Raw genomic sequence first — 18,755 nt, 5'->3', positions numbered from 1 at the left:
CAACGCTTGGCCCATATCCCTCCAAATATTTCATATTAATTTACTTACCTAAATGTCGTTTAAACATTGTAACTGTACCTGCATCCACCACTTCCTCAGGAAGTTCATTCCACACACGAACCACTCTGTGTAAAAACAAAAAAAATGCCCCTCATGATTTTTTTGAATCTCTCTCCTCTCACTTTAAAAATAGATCCCGTGGTCTTGAAATCCCCTGGGGAAAGGGCACCGGCCATTCGCCTTATCTATACCCCTCATGATTATAAATCTCAATAAGGTCACCTCTCAACCTCCTATACTCCAGTGAAAAAAATCTCAACCTATTCAGCCTCTCCTTATAACTCAAACCCTCCATTCCCAGCAACATCCTGGTAAATCTTTCCTGAACTCTCTCCAGCTTGATAATACCTTTCCTATAACAGGGCGACCAGAACTGGACCCAGTACTCCAGCAGTGGGCTCAACAATGCCCTGTACAACCTCAACATGACAGCCCAACAGGACTAGAGTGAGGGGTTGCAGAAGGCAGTTCACCACCACTGGGGACAATTAAAGATGGGCAATGAGTGTCAGCCCAGTCAGAAAAGTCTACATCCCACAAACGAATAAAAAAAACTCCCAAGTCCCACAACTGTTTGACTCTTTCCTCCTCCGAATGCAAATTACTTGACTGGAACTATCTGCAGCAGTCTCTCTTCAACTTGAAAGACATTTGCACAAAATGCAAATCCAAGCTGGTGAGTTTTGGGTGAGTGGGCGAACCTAGTCACTCTTGCATTATGAAGCACTTCATTATTTAAATTCTTTTTAACAATGCGTTTTTTATTCTGTCACACAAACTAGTACTGCTGCCCTTGCGTGTGGTGAGACACAGAAAAATTTGGAAACCCACAGTTCAATCTGATAAATTGCTTTCTTTATCCCCTGGGCTCAGTAATTCTGCACCTAGTTGTTCAAACAGATGTGCAAAACCATTGCTGTTAATCCTGACTGTTACCGTGTATCATTTCTCTTTCCATTGGTTTTTCCAGGGAGGACATGGGGATCGACAGAGAGCAAGTCAGGCAAGAATTGGAGGTAGGGAATCCATGTTCCACTACTTCAGAACACAGGTACAGGAAATTAGAAGGGAAGGATGTTAGACTCATTTCAAATGTACAGACTACCAGAATGAAATGGGAAAGGTGGTCTATTTGAAAATGTGGATTTCACAGATCTTGACCTGGTGATGATTTCCCCTGAATTTGAGTGGAATTCACAGTAGAAGTTGTGTTTTCTGGTCACACTGACTAACCAGGTCAAATCAACGATCCCTGGCCAGACAGGGAGAAGGGTGGGCTGTATGGATAAGAGAACAAAGACAAGAAACAATGAAGCACACTCTTTGATCTGGCTGACCTGTTGGATGACTCTTCTAACTGAAAGCAAAACTAAAAGCCTTCCTGGGTCTATGTGAGTCCTCATCCTGCCCACTCATGAATCCTTTGTATCATTTTTTAAATACAAAAAACACAAAAAGCTCTTTACCAACTCCCTGTCTGAAGGAGATATTTTGGCGCCACCACATCTGCAAGAGAAACAGCACAGAACCACTCGTTAAGATCAGGCTCATCACACTTTCAAATTTAGTTACTATCCCTTTGTTCTCCCATCTAAGTATATATATTGTAAGAAGCTGGGGTTGCAGCACAAACTTCACATTGTCACATCCTGCCAATCTGAAATAGACAAATTTAAGGATACTGTTTCTTTTCTGCCAGCCAACCAATCTTACTTAGAATCCCTACAGTGTGGAAACAGGCTCTTCAGCCCAACAAGTCCACACCGAGCCTCCGAAGAGTAACCCACCCAGACCCATTCCCTTATTTCCTCTGCATTTCCCCTGACTAATGCACCTAACACTACAGGCAATTTAGCACGGCCAATTCACCTAACTTGCACATCTTTGGATTGTGGGAAGAAACTGGAGCACCCGGAGGAAACCCACACAGACACGGGGATGACATGCAAACTCCACACAGTTGCCCGAGGCTGGATTCAGACCCAGGTCTCTGGTGCTGTGAGGCTGCAGTGTTAACCACTGAGCCACTGTGCCACCCCACTTCTGTCCATGCTAATATGCTGTCCCCTACACCATGAGCTGCTACTTTGTTCAGTAACATTTTATGCAATGCCTTCTCAAATGCCTTCTGGAAATCCAAGAACATTATGTCTACAGCAGTCCTGTATGTTGCTCCTTGATAAAACTTCAATAAATTAGTTAAACACGTTTTCCCTTCTCAAAATCACAGTGGCTGTTCCCAAAAACCTTGGGTTATTCTAAGTGCCCAGTTACAAACTCCTATTGATCAATTCTGACAACATCCCCAAGATGGATATCAAGTAACTGGCATATAGTTTCCGTGTTTCCTGCCTTCCACACCCTCCTCGAACAGATGAGTTATGTTTGCTGCTTTCAAATCAGATGGAAACTTTCCTGAATCTAGCAAATAGGAAAATCAATACTAACCCACCAGTACCTCATTAAACATCACTTTTAAGACCCTGGAATAAAGTCCATTAGGACGTGGGGACTTGTCAGCTACAGCACCACCAGCTTGCCTAGAGATTGTAATTTCATTAGGTTTGACACTGCCTTTCACCTCTTGATTTGCAAATATAATTAGAATGTCTCTGTATCCTCAATGAAGACAAATGCAAAATATTTGTTAAATTTGTCTGCTGTTTCCTTATTATCTACAATGACCTCTTCATCTCATTCTCATTCTCTGGAGAAGCAACACTCAATTGACATTTTTATTTTTACATGTAGATAAAACATCTTGCTATCTGTTTTTCTAGCTAGCTACCTCTCAGACTCTAATTTGTTTATCCTTATTAATAATTAGACATTCTCTGCTGTAATGTATATTCTGTACAGTTATCTGATGGCCACTCAACTTTGTGCAATTATACACTTTTTTTCTTAAGTTTAATGCTTTTCTTAGCTGCTTTCCGTAAACCTAGATGGTGGCTTTTCCCCTTATAAATATAATTGTTCTGACTATTTTGAAATGTCCCATTAAATGCCCTCAGTTGATCAATTCCGTAGCCAGGATGCCAGTTCACTTTAGTTAACTCAGCTTTCATGCAGAAGGCATGCCTTTATTTAAATCTAAAAGAACAGTCTTCTGCACCTTCCCTGTAACATTGTATTCTGCATTCTATTCTGCCACCTTAATGCACTTCGTCTGCTTCAATCTCTTGATATAGGACACTTTTCACTGTATTTCGGCACATGTGACAACAATAAATCAAACTCAAACACTGTCTCCCTTTCAAACTGAGTGTGAATTCAGTCAGAGGGGTTACTTTACTCTGAGGTCTTGAAATAATCCTGTCATTTTACACAGTCCACCAAGTCTAGTATAGTTTGCTGTCTAGCTGGTTCCAGAACATTCTGACTATTCCTAATGTCAACCCAAACCAATTCCATATCCCAATCTCCTGAACCAAGATCATGTCTAATTAATGCATTAATTCCATGCTTTCCTTCCACCTTTACCCAGCTTCCTATTCTTCTTGAATGTCATATACCCCACAATATTCAGGACCCAATCCCTGTCACCATTCAGCCAACTCTGTCACAGAAATTAGATCATATTTATTTTCTTCAGTGTGCATTATTGATATGATCCCAGCTGAAGTTAATTCTGGACATATCAGACCGCACGTTTTAAATAATGGTTACCATGGTGGTCAGTCACTAAACAGTCACTAAACATAGACAAGTGAGTCTGTCAGTGTCCTTTTAACAAAAGTGCACAAAATAAAAAGCAAAGCACTGTATAAGATAATTTAGAAAGATCTTGGCATAAACAAAGGAAAATTCAACCCTTTTCCCAGTAGTATTCTTTACAGTACATCAATCCAGTGAAGTCTCATTCCTATTGAATCTCTTTCATTTCTTATTTAATTGATGAGGTTATAAGCATTTCCTTTCAATTACCTTCTAAATATTCACCAGTTATGATTCTGGCATTTCCACCTTTTTCACTGACATTTACTAGCTAAACTGGAAGGAAAACATTGATTACTTAAACTGCAAAAATTATTTTAAGATTTCTTTCTAGCTTTGAAAGCATTGGTTGCCCCAAACTAAACTGCCTTTCTGCTAGTGTGAAACTGCTCTTCTGAGCTCAGTCTACTAGTGGCCCCTGATATCAAACTTAACTACAAAATTCATCAATTAACTCCCAAGTAGTTGATATAGTCATTTAACATAAGTCACAAATTTTCTTTGAAGAAGCTGTCAAAATGCAATGTCAAAAGATGACTTTCTAACCTACGTCAAGTCACTTTTACAGAACTGAAAGCTAAAATGCATTTTCCCCCCTCTTTCAAATCCAAGTTTCCAAATCATAACAACATCCTGCAAATAGTGGCTCAGAGGTTAGCACTGTTGCCTCATAGCACCAGGGACCCAGTTTTGATTCCAGCCTCGGGCGACTGTATGTGTGGAATTTGTACATTCTCCCTGTGTCTGCTCCTCCGGGTTCCTCCCACAGTACAAAGACGTGCAGGTTAGTTGAATAGCTGTGCTAAAATATTGCCCATAGTGTTCAGGGGCGTATAGGTGAGGTGCATGTCTCAGGATTAAATGCAGAGTAGTAGGGGGATGGGTCTGGGTGGGTTACTCTTCAGAGAGTTGGTATGGATCTGTTGGGCCAAATGGCCTGTTTCTACATTGTAGGAATTCTAAAAAAAACTACATCATACTATCATTTTGTTTAATTTGCTATGAATGCTACGTGCATTCAGATACAGAGTCTTTAGTTTTATCTTTGTTGTTTTTGTAATACCTAGTCTTGTATATTCTCAGGTTGGTTCTGTCTATCTCTTCCTAACCTTCATTTGCTAGATTATTATTTTGCATTCCTGCTTTTATGATACAGGGGGTCCCTGATTTACAAACGTCCAACATACGAATGCTTGTACTTCCAAATGTGATCCCATACAAGGGTGTAATTTTAAAGGTGGAAATGTGTTGCTGGAAAAGCGCAGCAGGTCAGGCAGCATCTAGGGAACAGGAGAATCGACGTTTCGGGCATTAGCCCTTCTTCAGGAACCCTGTTCCCTAGATGCTGCCTGACCTGCTGCGCTTTTCCAGCAACACATTTCCATCTCTGATCTCCAGCATCTGCAGACCTCACTTTCTCCTGTAATTTTAAAGGCCCAACATTTCCTGTACCTAATGTTGTGGGGAAAATCACCAGCCTTGCAGTCAGAGTCTGAGTTCAACGTCAGAGTTTATTGTACAGGAGACTACCGGAGCTCCGGGGAGAGAAAGACACCAACAGCACAGTGGTCAGCTGCGAGACTTCTCTCAACCCGGAGCACATGTCAAGATACTTCTATACATTTTATGATATAATAGGTCAGTGATGAGGTTATTGCCTCTGTAACATAGCTTGTTTGTTGTAAACAATGCAGAAGCGTCGATAGTTTCATGTTAGTTCCAGCACAGCCTTTGTTAATTTCAGCACGGTTGTTGTCAGTTTCAGTGCAGACATTGTAAGTTTCAATGTATGTGCGGACGTCCGTTGCTCTAGTAATGCATGCCAATCACACTTCCTGAGATGGACGAGTACTGCAGCCCTGGGGGCTATTAGCACTTTGTATTGAGTCCGTATCAGACTGTTAGCATTTCTATCAAAGGTGTTGGCTGGACCCAGACACTTCGGCGGGCAGTATACGCTACTCATGTGTAATCTCTCCCCTACCTGCCTTAAACTAATCAACTAGGTTGTGAGTGATTGTGCTGGCATTCTGGTAGCCCCAGACAGTGTGTGTGTTTGTTCTGCTGTCTCTCTCCATATTGTGGTCCGGTGGCCATCTTGTGTGTCAAGTGGCCAACTTATGTCTCAGCGGCCATCTTGTGTGTCCATGTGCATAGTGTCACCCTGCCCCATGCCATCTCCCACTTCACTATGAACAGCTGCTTTATATTGTCCTGCCTTGTGTTCAGACTTCTGTACAAATGGACTCAAGACTGGAACCCGTTTGCAACCATTCCAGGGGGACTGCTTGGACCTTTGATTTCCCACATCAATCCAAACCTGATCCTTCACTCCTATTGTTTAATCTAAAGCCCTCTCTACTTCCCTAATATATTGCTTGCTGGATCATTGGTTCCAGCACAATTCAGGCACAGACCATCCCAATAGTATAGCGCCAACTCTCCCCACTATAGATGCCAGTTTTCCATAAACCAGAACCCACTTCTTCCACAGCAGTCTTTGATGTATTTATTGCAATACCTTATGCTCCCTCTGTAATTAGTACATTCTTCAAGTAATAATAGTACAAAGATTATTGCTCAGGAGTTTTTGTGACTTAGTTTAGTGCCTGGCTCCTGTATTTAAGCTGGATCTCTTTTAAAGTCCAGCCTATGTTGATGGTACTTACATGAATATGGCAACTGGATCCTCTCCCTCTCACTCCAAGTTCCCATCCAGCCCTGAGCAGATGTCCTAAACCCCTAGCACTATGTAGCCTTCTGGACTCACTCAATTGAATGCACTAGATCAGTGATTGTCCCACTCACTATGCGATCTCCTACTACCACTACATTCCTTATTGTTCCTCCCAGTTAAAAGACACCCTGAACCAAAGTGCCCTCTTATTCTTAAAACTGGAATATGCTACAATGTTCCATGAATATCATTCACAAAGAAATAGGGAAGTGTTTCAGCCTTTTCCATTAAAAAATGAACACTGCCAAGCACTGAATGGATTTGTTCTCCAGTGTCTGTGCCATTAAGTTCACAGCTGGTAAACTCAGCTTACACTGCTGGCTCTGCACTGTATTTATTGAGCTCTGATGAAACATCCACTCAATGCATGCTTGACTTCATCAGTTTCTGCATCTGATTTCAATGTTCTGTGCAAGTATTGTTCCTCCCACACATTAGAACCATCTTTCGTCTGGGTGTTCAGCATCTGATTTTAATGTTTTTTGTGAGTATCCTTTCTCCTCTGATATTGAACCCACTTGTTTTGCCGTGTCTATGGGATTTGATTCCATTTGGTTTCCCAAAGTACTGCTTAAGACCAAGGAATCTTCTGAAAGAACTCTTTACTCACAGCGTAATCCCTGTGCATTGGCTGAAAATTTCCCCTCCCTGCTAAGGTGACAAGATAGGGTGAAAATGTTTTTCATAAGTTAGGTTCTCAACATCGAGAAACGTTTTCCCAATTTTCCCCTCTTTGCCCTTAGCAATGACCAACTTATTTCCAAGTTATTTGCAACTCATTGAAGTTTCAACTTGCCCTATTTACGTTCCACCTGCAGTTCCCCTCTCCTTAATCGAGAAACTATACAATGCAAATTCCCAACATGTAAATCAGACAGGTACCCGGAAGCTGCAGTTTGCCAAGTGTCTGTCCCGGCCATTGTATTGCCACTCCCTATCCCAACATCGTTCCATGGCCAATGTCGTCCATCGCCTTCCATCCACATCGGCAAACTGTCAGCCTCACAAAAATCATCGAGCTTCCTCTCAGATCAATTCAGACACCACTTCAGGCCTTCAACACTTTACTCTGGAGCTAATGGACTTGCTTCTGCTAGGTTGATTTGTGCTCAGGGGCACCTCCGTCGCAGACCTCTAGGCACTGACTCCCTTTAGTGTTTATTTAGAGGCTGCTGGCCTCTGTTTGCTTGTCACTAATTTCTTAGAACTCACTGACCTTACAGGCTGTCAGCCTCTGCTTGCTTCTGAGTGTCAGGGGACAGCTTGTGGTGGTGGGGAGATCTTGTGCGGACCTACTGAGAGTTGTAGTCCATACGCCTTGGGGGTAGAGTTAGAGGGAATGCTCTGTTTGTAAGCATGATGTAGCAGAGAGAAGATGGTGGTACTCACCCATAGAGAGTGCAGAAGATTATGGACCTACTTGTGGCATTACTGGGCATCCCTTCTGGCAATGGAGAGTTAGCTTGCCTTTCCTTTGAAAGATCAACATGGTCAAGAACTATAGTTTGGGAAGTGGTTCCTGGCTTACAGTGTTATGGACCAGGTCAGACCCTCTCAAAATATTTCGAGAAGGTAGCCTCGACCCTAACTGTTTCTTAATATAAAGGCTGATGTGAAGGGAATATTCTAGGTTTGACGTAGCTGGCCAAACCACTCTGCTTTAAGCAAAACAGACTTTCTTTAAAGACTGCAGTTGAAACGTGAACAAAAGAAAACGGAATTTAGAATAACTTAACTATTTGAAAACTCAACCGACACAATATCGCAACTTAACTAAGCAGCTGTTCCAACTCCCGTAACATCCCATAAATGCACCCCTTGGCAGAAGATAAATTCAGACACAGGTTCTTACAGGCCAGAGAGATTTCAGAGAGAAAAGTCAGCCAGGGATCATCTGCTGAAGCATGGAGCTTTTTCTCGGCAGCAGCTTCTGCGGTACAACTAAACCAAACTAGGAAAAACCCTGAACCAGGGGAACTGTTCACTCCCCTGCCATTGTTAAAGTAGGCTTGCTTCCGAGACATTTCGGCACCTCTGCCTTTACGACCTCTCTTGATAAAAAGCCCAACCATAAAGTGACCTTGTTAAAGTGACAGTGTCGTCATGACAGCATCTGGACGGCTGTGCTGCTGGATTTTAAAAATGCAGCCAGAGGAACCAAAAGGTCTTGCCAGTGACAAGCACTTCCCCCTGTCTGCCAAGGCTATTCCCTGAGAAAAAAGAGCCCCATAGCTCAGTTACATAATTAAAGAGAGAAAGCGTGGAAGCTTGCCTGAGGAAATTTGCCCTATGTCATAGAGTACTGGACAGAATGAAACCTCAGCAACACATTTTAAAGGCAAATAGTTTTCTTAGGACCCTGGTGGAGTTACTGCTTCATAATAGTTCTCTCCAGAAAAGCATTTGAGATGGGCATCATCATTCTGCCATCAAGATCATTGCACATAATATTATTGCTGACGCCATGATTTGACATCTCTTCATAAGTCTTTAGCCCCCTTATCAGCACAACATGCATATCTCCACAGGAAGGAGAAAGTGAGGCCTACAGGTGCTGGAGATCAGAGTCGAGAGTGTGGTGCTGGAAAAGCACAGCAGGTCAGACAGTAACCGAGGAGCAGGAGAATCGACATTTTTGCCATAAGCCCTTCATCAGAAATTAAACTTGTGGGTCAGGGCAGTGTCTCTATCTTTATGCCTATCTTTGGGCCAGACACTGAGCCCTGTCTCTGGGCCAGACACACAGACACTGAGCCCTGTCTCTCGGCTCATTCCTGAAGAAGGGCATATGCCTGAAACGTCGATTTTCCTGCTCCTCGGATGCTGCCTGACCTGCTGTGCTTTTCCAGCAACACACTCTGGACTCTACCTCCACAAAACGTCTCCATTGTTTCAGACATACAAACACAGTGCCCTCTCTCTGTGGACCAGACAAATGCCCACACACACAAAAAAAGAGCCTTCTCTCTGAGACAGGATACACAGACACAGAGCCCTGTCTCTGGGCCAGACAGACAAAAACAAAGCCCTGTCTCTGGGCCACACACACAGACCCAGAGCACTCTGACTCTGGACCAGACACACAAACACAAAGTCCTCTTTCGCTGGACGTGAAACACAGACACACAGCCCTTTGTCTCTGGATCTGACACACACACAGAGCTCTCTTTCTGGACTAGACACAGAGCCCTCTTGACCAGGGAACACAGATACACAGTTTAGATCAGAGTGGTGCTGGAAAAGCACAGCAGCTGAAAATGTGTTGCTGGAAAAGCGCAGCAGGTTAGGCAGCATCCAAGGAACAGGAGAATCGACGTTTCGGGCATAAGCCCTTCTTCAGGAATGAGGAAAGTGTGTCCAGCAGGCTAAGATAAAAGGTAGGGAGGAGGGACTTGGGGGAGGGGCTTTGGAAATGCGATCCAAACTCTCTGAAGAAGGTCAACTCAGGGATTGCCATACCCCTGGGTGGCAGAATAGTCAACTGCTCTACTTTGGCTTTCTTGGATGACATCACCCTTCTGAGTGACTCTCACATCAATATGGGGAGGAACCTGAAGCTGCTCCAGTCATATTGTGACCGTACGAGCCTCAATATTAACGCTCTTCCTCCAACCGTCGTGTTGCTATGGTCTGGCGATGGAGTAGTCCAAGGACCTGCATGTCCTTGGTGGAGTGGGAGGGGGAGTTGAAGTGTTGAGCCACGGATTGGTTGGGTTGGTTGGTCCGGGTGTCCCAGAGGTGTTCTCTGAAACGTTCCGCAAGTAGGCGCCCCTCCAACCGGCACCAGGACAGAACCCCACTTGTCCTCACCTACCACCTCCATGTACAGCGTATCATCCGCCATCATTTCCGCCACCTCCAAACGGACCCAACCGCCAGGGATATATTTCCCTCCCCTCCCCTATCAGCGTTCCGAAAAGACCACTCCCTCCGTGACACCCCCCACCAACCCAACCTCCACTCCCGGCACCTTCCCCTGCAACCGCAAGAAATGCAAAACTTGCGCCCACACTTCCCCCCTTACTTCCCTCCAAGGCCCCAAGGGACATTTCCATATCCGCCACAGATCTCTGATCTCCAGCATCTGCAGCCCTCACTTTCTCTCGAAAAGCACAGCAGGTCAGGCAGCATCCGAGCAGCAGGAAAATCAACGTTTCGGGCAAAAGCCCTTCATCACAGCCAGATACAGATACACAGCCAACTATCTTAGTCAGACAAAGAGCTCTCTCTCTCTCTGGGTCAGACGTAGACACAGAACCTTCTCTGTGGGTCACACACAAAACACAGAGCCCTGTCACTGGGCCAGACACACAGACACAGATCCCTATCTTTAGGCCAGACGCACAGACACAGAGCCCTATCTCTGTGCCAGACACAAAAACACAGATCCCTATCTTTAGGCCAGATGCACAGACCCAGAGCCCTGTCTCTGTGCCACACACACAGATACAGAGCCCTGTCTCTGGGCCAGACACACAGACACAGATCCCTATCTTTAGGCCAGACACACAGACCCAGAGCCCTGTCTCTGTGCCACACACACAGATACAGAGCCCTGTCTCTGGGCCAGACACACAGACACAGATCCCTATCTTTAGGCCAGACGCACAGACCCAGAGCCCTGTCTCTGTGCCAAATACACAGACACAGAGACCTGTCACTGGGCCAGACACACAGACACAGAGCCCTGTCTCTGTGCCACACACACAGACACAGAACCCTGTCATTGGGCCAGACACACAGTGTCCTGTCTCTGGGTCTGATATGTACACACAGAGCCCGGTGGCACAGTGGTTAGCACTGCTACCTCACGGTGCCTGGGACCCAAGTTCGATTCCAGCCTCAGGCGACTGTCTGTGTGGAGTTTGCACATTCTCCCTGTGTCTGTGTGAGTTTGCTGTAGGTTCATCCCACAATCCAAAGATGTACAGGTTAGGTGAATTAGATTCCCTACAGTATGGAAACAGGCCCTTTGGCCCACCCAGTCCACACTGACCCTCCAAAGAGTAACCCACCCAGACCCATTTCCCTCTGACTATTGCACCTAACACTACGGGCAATTTAGCATGGTCATCAATTTACCTAACCTGCACATCTTTCGTGCTGTGGGAGGAAACCGGAGCACCCAGAGGAAACCCATGCAGACACGGGGAGAATGTGCAAACTCCACACAGACAATTGCCCAAGGCTGGAATCAAACCTGGGACCCTGGTGCTGTGAGGCAGCAGTGCTAACCACTGAGCCACCATGCCGCCCTGCTAAATCATCCATAGTGTACAGGGATATGTAGGTTAGGTGCATTAGTCAGGGGAAATGTGGGGGAATAGGTCTGAGTGGGTTACTGTTTTGGAGGGCCGGTGTGGACCTGTTGGGCCTAGTGGCTTGTTTCCACACTGTAGCGATTCTATAATTCAAATACACAGAAGCAGATTCCCTCTCTGTGCTCTGGATCAGATGCATAGACAGTGAGCCCTCTCTCTGGGCCAGACACAGAGCCCTCTCTCTGGGCCATGGTATGCATACACTGGACAATCTCTCTCGCCCAAATTCGTTATTGCTGCAACTTGGCATAGACTCACGACTATGAAAGGGATCCTGCTCAGCCAACTTGCATCTCCAGTAGGAAATTATCTCTTGGTGACGGGCTCGCAGCTTGCATCTTTGGGACACTCCAGTGACGTCTGGGCCTGACTCCTAACTTACCTTCCTACTTTTGCATCGGTGTACCTTTATAGTTTCTTCCGACTAATGGGAAATAGTGGCCAGGCTAATGAATCAAATTATGGTTAATTGGGAGTTGTTTTGGTGAACTGTGATAAGGTAATTCTTTCTGTAAAAGTGAATTTTATTTCAACACAGCTTTATCTGCTGTGACACTGAAATTTGATATTTCTGTCGCATGCGAACATTTCTCACCTTTTGAAGAATATAGCTCCTGTCTGTGCTGAAATCAGGTACTGCAGCAGTTACTGTACTCAGCGATCCAGTGATAAACTCTGATACCAACCCTGGATGTAACAAGTTTCTTAAGACTTAATTTATGCCCACCTTCAAGATAACATACACTGTGCTTTTAATAGTTTTAAATAATATGGTATGTGTGCTCTCCTGAAAGGCAGGCCCTTGATTCATTATCCTGCGCTATTTCCTTGTCAGTGGTGGTTTGCCATTGCCATTAATTCTCGAGGGAGGGGAAGAAGTCGACGCAGCCAGAATGGGTATTGAACCTGTGATGTTGGCATCATTCTGAAGCATAGTCCAAGCCAAAAAGCCAACTTAGCGCACCAACCCCAATGTTATTCATGTAACAATATATAATTCATAATCATACTCAAATAATAAAACCCGAGAAAATCACTCGTCCTGATGAAGAAAAAGATACAGTACTAGTAAGGATAATTAAAATGCAATCAGTGTGGATGCTGTGAATTGTGAATCTGTCACCTCGTGCTATAATACATTGATATTGGTTTGTTGCAGGATGCTATCCGTGCGGTACTTGGAAATCTGGACAGGTTACAACCATTTACCACAGAGCACTTCACCATCTTCCCATGTATCCTTTGCAGCTTGATCAAAAGGGCCGTATCGAACTTAAGAGGGCGCTTCCACCCACTTACGAGTTATAGAAAGAACGTTACTAAGGTTTTGAACAGAGTGATGCTCCACAACCTGGTTACCAGTGGCCACCACATTGGTAAATTATGTTAAACACTAGTAAAATTGTCGGGCTGTAACATACAGTGCTGCTGGTGCATGTCTTTATACAGCGAGGATTCAAAGGGAAACCTAGGACCTAGCATTGCTGAGGCGGAAGCAGGAAAATACATTTCTGATGAAAGGAAGACAACTAGTGATATGTTCTTGGACAGAATGAGAGGAGGGGATCTATTTAAACCTTTCGAGGGTTTTGAGACCGATTATCTTCACTGGTTGAATGTCAAGAATAATATGTACATTTAGCATTAGCACTTAAAACAGAGAGAGGCAGGTCAGAAAGGAAATTCTCATCAAAATGTTATTAGAACGAGGGGTGCTCTGGTTATTGAAGCTTAACCAATCATGTATTCAAGAGGGAATTAGATAAACACTGGAGGAAAATAGTTAGAGGTGTATGGTTAAAGCAGAGGAATAGAATTGGAGCAGCAGTAACTGGGAACTCGCTGCCTACAAGGATAATACAAACAGAAACAAACTGTGATTTCAATTGGTTGAGTGTTTGAAGGAAGTAAGTGTACAGGGTATACAACATATGTGACTAACTGGATTAATCTACAGAGAGCTAGCATGGACACAATGGGCCAGATAGCCTCTTTGTGTGCTGTAATTGGTCATTGAGTGAGGGACTAGCACTACTGTATGCGTCTGATGGAGCAAATGGTGTTTGTGTGGTAGCCTACTGGACTAATGATCTGGAGGCCTCAATTAATGATTCAGATTTGAGTTCAAATCCCACATTGTAGCTGGAAAATTTAAACTCAGTTCATTAATATACTTAGAATTAAAGAGTTAGTTTCAGTAATGGTGACATTGAAACCATTGGATTGTCATAAAAAACCCATCCAATTCACTAATGTCCTTCAGGGAAATCTGCCATCCTTACCCATTCCAGACTGTATGTAACTCTTGGCTGCCATCTGAAATGATCTGATAAACCAGTCAGTTATTTTCAAAAGGGCAGCTCAACAGCAATTTCCTGAGGACAATGATAACTTGTCCTTGCAAATGATGCCAATGCTCTGTGAATAATTAAAAGAAGAGACACTTACAATGCCGGGTATTCAATGATTCTGCGGAATCAGAGTGCAGAAGTGAGCCCACCTCCAGCGAGGAAAACTGAGGAAACGATCCATCTCAGCCTTCTCTGGAAGTCCCCAACATTACAGATGCCAGTTTTCACCCCAATTCACTCCACGTGATATCAAGAAACATCTGATGCCAAAAAAGCTATGAACCCAGAAGTGTACTGCCAGCAATTGTCTTTCAGAAGTTGACAGCTCCTTAGGCAAGTTGTTCTAGTACAGATACAACACTGATATTTACCCACTAATATGGGAAATTCCCCTGATATGAAAAGCAGGACAAGCTCAGCGAGTTACTGCCCATCAGCACACTCATAGTAATCAGTAAATTGATGGAGGGGTCATAAACAGAGTTATCAAGCAGCAGTTGCCGAATAATAACCTGCCCCATGGCATCCAGTTTGGGTTCCGCAGAGCCACTCAGCCCCTGACCTTATTATAAACTTGGTTCAAACATGAACAAAGTAGTTAAACTCTAGAGGTGAGTTAAGAGTGACTGCCCTTGACATCAAGGCCACATTTGACTGAATCTGACATCGCGGAGGCCTAGAAATACTGCAGTCAATGGGAATTTTAAAAAATTCACTCATGGGATGTGCACATCTCTGGCTCGGCCAACATTTATTGCCCATCCCTAATTGCCCAGAGGGCAATTAAGAGTCAACCACATTGCTGAGGGTCTAGAGTCACGTGTAGGCCTGGCCAGGTAAGGGTGGCAGTTTCATTCCCTAAAGGACATTATTAAACCAGGTAGGTTTTTCCCGATAGTTGGCAGTCGTCACTAGACTCTTAATCCCAGAGTTTTTTTTTTGTTGGGTTCAAATTCCATCTGACATGATGAGATTTTCAACCCAGATTCCCAGAACATTAACTGAGTCTTTGGATTAGTAGTCTACCATTAGACCATTGTCTCTCCATTCTTTAGAGTCATTCATAGCACAAAAGAAGGTGGTTGTGGTTGTTGGAGGTCATTTATTTCAGTGTCAGGATATCTCAACAGGAGTTCTTCAGAGTAATGTCTTAGACCCGATCAGCTTCATTTGCTTCATCAATGACCTTCCCTCCATTATGAGGTCAAAAGTGGAGATGTTCACTAATGATTGCACAATGCTCAGTGTGATTTGCAAATCCTAGATACTGAAGCAGCCTGTCTAAATACTGCAAGACCAGGACAATATCTAGGCTTGGGCTGACAAATGGCAAGTAACATTTGCATCACACAAATGCATGAGAATGACTGTCTCCAACAAAGTTAAAAATCACACAACACCAGGTTATAGTCCAACAGGTTTAATTGGAAGCACACTAGCTTTCGGAGCGACGCTCCTTCATCAGGTGATTGTGGAGGGCTCGATTGTGTGTTATGATCGAGCCCTCCACAATCACCTGATGAAGGAGCATCGCTCCGAAAGCTAGTGTGCTTCCAGTTAAACCTGTTGGACTATAACCTGGTGTTGTGTGATTTTTAACTTTGTACACCCCAGTCCAACACAGGCATCTCCGAATCATGTCTCCAACAAGAAAGAGATCTAACATTGTCCCTTAATTTGCAATGGCATTATGATCACTGGATTCCCCTGTTATAAACATGCTAGGGCTTACCATTGACCGGAAAATGAACTTGACTAGATATATACATACCTTAGCTATAAGACCAGGTCAGAGACTTGGAATCCTGCAACAAGTAACTCACCTCCTAACTGCCTAAAGCCCGATCAACATCTTTAAGGCTCAAGTCACCGATCTGATAGTCTATGCACCACTTGCTTGGATGAGTGCACCTTCCAGAACATCCAACAACCTTGAAAGCCTTCAAAGCAATACAGCTCACTTGACTGGCACCACATCCACAAATATTCACTGTTTCCACCACCAATGCGTAGAAGCAGCTGTGTGTACCACCAATGAGATGCGCTGCAGAAATATATTACCTTTCATTGGGTGGGTCAAAATCCTGGACTTTCCTCCCTAACAGCATTCTGTGTCTACCTCCACAAATAGACTATAGCAGTTCAAGAAGGCAGCTAACCACCACCTTCTCAAGGGTAAACAGCCTGGGCAATTAATGCTAGAATGCAATGAAGCCCACATTGCTGTAAGGACTTTTTAAAAATTGACTCAAAATGCTTGTGCCAACTCACTAAAACAGTTCTATATTTAAATCTCTGTTCCAGCTCCTACTTATGTGTTTTTTCTAATGTTTACGCACTACCGTTTCAAAAGCTGTCATCAATTTTGCCATTGCTTTACTGACTTCAGTTTAGTTCCTCCAGTGCCATGCAAGATAACATGCAGCAAATCCCTATCACCAGACTCAATTCGTCATAGCCTCTTTTACTCCAGCCAAAGTGGTGTCCCACTGTTGAAGGTCCATCTCAATGCACTTTGTCAGGTCTTTTTGGCCAGCCATGCCTTCTTTTCCCAGGTCGGGTGTCCATTCGAGTGCCCCTCCAATAGGGCGGATGGCCCTTGAGGTGGAATGCGTACCCGCTAGTTAGTGTCTGTTGTCACTCTGTGCCAGTGCCTTGTGTAACACTTCAACATTGGTGATGTTGTCTCTTCAAGTAATGCCCAGGACTTTGCATAGGCAACACTAGTGGAAGGTAGGCGGTTTATATGGCACCTTTGCTACTCTCTTCCATGTCTTGTTGGCATTAGATGGGCAGTTTCAATGAATCTTTCAATGAGGGCACCATGGCCCAGTGGTTAGCACTGCAGCCTTACAGTACCAGGGACCCAGGTTCGATTCCAGCTTTGGGTGACTGTCTGTGTGGAGTTTGTACATTCTCCCTGTGTCTGTGTGGGTTTCCTCCCACAGTCCAGAAATGTGCAGGTTAGGTGAATTGGCCATGCTAAATTGCCCATAGCGTTCAGGGGTGTGTAGGTAAGGTGCAGTAGCCAGGGGTAAATGTAGAATAATAGGGTAGGGGGATGGGTGTGGGTGGGATACCCTTCGGAGGGTCAGTGTGGATTTGTTGGCCGAAGGGCCTGTTTCCACACCAAAAAAAAGGGGTGGCTCAGTGGTTAGCACTGCTGCCTCACAACACCAGGGACCCAGGTTCGATTCCAGCCTTGGATGACTGTCTGTGTGGAGTTTGCACAATCTCCCTGTGTCTGCGTGGGTTTCCAAAGATGTGCAGGTTCGGTGAATTTGCCATTCTAAATTGCCCCTAGTGTTAGGTGCTTTAGTCAGAGGGAAACGGGTCTGGGTGCGTTTCTCTTTGGCAGGTCGGTGTGGACTTGTTGGGCCGGAGGGCCTGTTTCCACATTGTAGGGAATCTAATCTTCTAGCCCTGACGAGATGGGCCACGATGACAAAGTAGGTAAAGTCACATGACCAGTGAAAAGTTTCTTGCTGTCAATAGTGAAAAGTCCCATTTTTCAACCAAGTTTTGAACAGACAAACTCCTTGCTTGTGAAAGGCGAGAGGCCTCTTTATATGTATTAGCATGTATTGCCATTTTTTATTATCCAAGCTTGCCTCATTAATAAGCATTTGAGCTGAGTCCTGGATTGGAGGCTGTCACGGAGAAGCGAGTCCCTGGACTGGAGGCAAGACATGGATTGGAGGCTGTTGCGGGAAGGCGAGTCACCAGCATGAACTTGGAGGCAAATGCCCGGACTGGAGGCGAAGCTTCACATTTCAGAGTCTGGCATGGTCTGGAGACTTGGCCCGATGTGGTCTGGAGACTAGATGCTGGCATGGGCTGGGGTGGAAGGACTGTGAATTGTATACTTTTATTTTTTACTTTTCCTTTTCATACTTATGATCGAATTTTTACTTATTATTTTTTCTATTTTGTATCAAGTATTTAAGTATCTGTACCTAGATATCTTGCACCTAAGATGGTGTCATAAGTAGCGACTTGTAAACTTTTCGCTATACTCATTCAAGTACATGTGACAATAAAGCTAATTCAATTCTCCAACCCGCTAGATAGAAACTAGACTCCTCAGCATGAAAGGATAGGTCGGCTTCAGATTGGTTCCACAACATCGAGGGCCGAAGGGCCTGTACTGCGCAGGAATGTTCTTGTTGTATGAAGGTCAGAGCGGTATCCTGGTTACTACAGCTCACTGCTTACTCCTCCAGGCCTCCACCTTGAATACCAAGCACCAACATCTCAGGCTTTGAAAGTCAATGGTGGGAGGAGTGGTGGCGATATTATCAGGAAATACTGCCGTACTAGGGATGTTGGGGGAAATCGGTGCTTTGGATTGGAGGTAGCAACCTAGGATGCAGAGGAGACAAGAATGATGAAGAGGGAAAATTGGACATTTAAGAGGTTTAACGTAGCACATGGGAGGACATGCCATATTGTGGGAGCAGAGGTTAAGTGATCACCACAGCAGTGGCATAAATGTGGGAGCTGTGCTGCAGGATATTGAGTAAATCTATGCTACAGGGCAGAGATTCAGTGGGTCACAGTGAAAGCTAC

General features: G+C 44.5%; 1 protein-coding gene across 1 annotated transcript in view; it reads left to right on the top strand.

The window, feature by feature from the left end:
• Positions 1 to 1,033: 1,033 nt before the first annotated feature.
• The window catches only part of LOC122547706 (membrane-anchored junction protein), a 28,697-nt gene continuing 10,975 nt past the window's right edge, over positions 1,034 to 18,755 (top strand). The window contains exons 1-2 of the mRNA XM_043686300.1: positions 1,034 to 1,076; positions 12,995 to 13,070. Of these exons, the coding sequence (XP_043542235.1) occupies positions 1,038 to 1,076; positions 12,995 to 13,070 (115 nt within the window). The 5' untranslated portion in view covers positions 1,034 to 1,037. The remainder of the gene's footprint in view (positions 1,077 to 12,994; positions 13,071 to 18,755) is intronic.

Source organism: Chiloscyllium plagiosum, unplaced genomic scaffold (assembly GCF_004010195.1).
Source record: "Chiloscyllium plagiosum isolate BGI_BamShark_2017 unplaced genomic scaffold, ASM401019v2 scaf_13923, whole genome shotgun sequence".
NCBI lineage: Eukaryota > Metazoa > Chordata > Chondrichthyes > Orectolobiformes > Hemiscylliidae > Chiloscyllium > Chiloscyllium plagiosum.
This window is presented reverse-complemented; position numbering and strand designations above follow the sequence as displayed.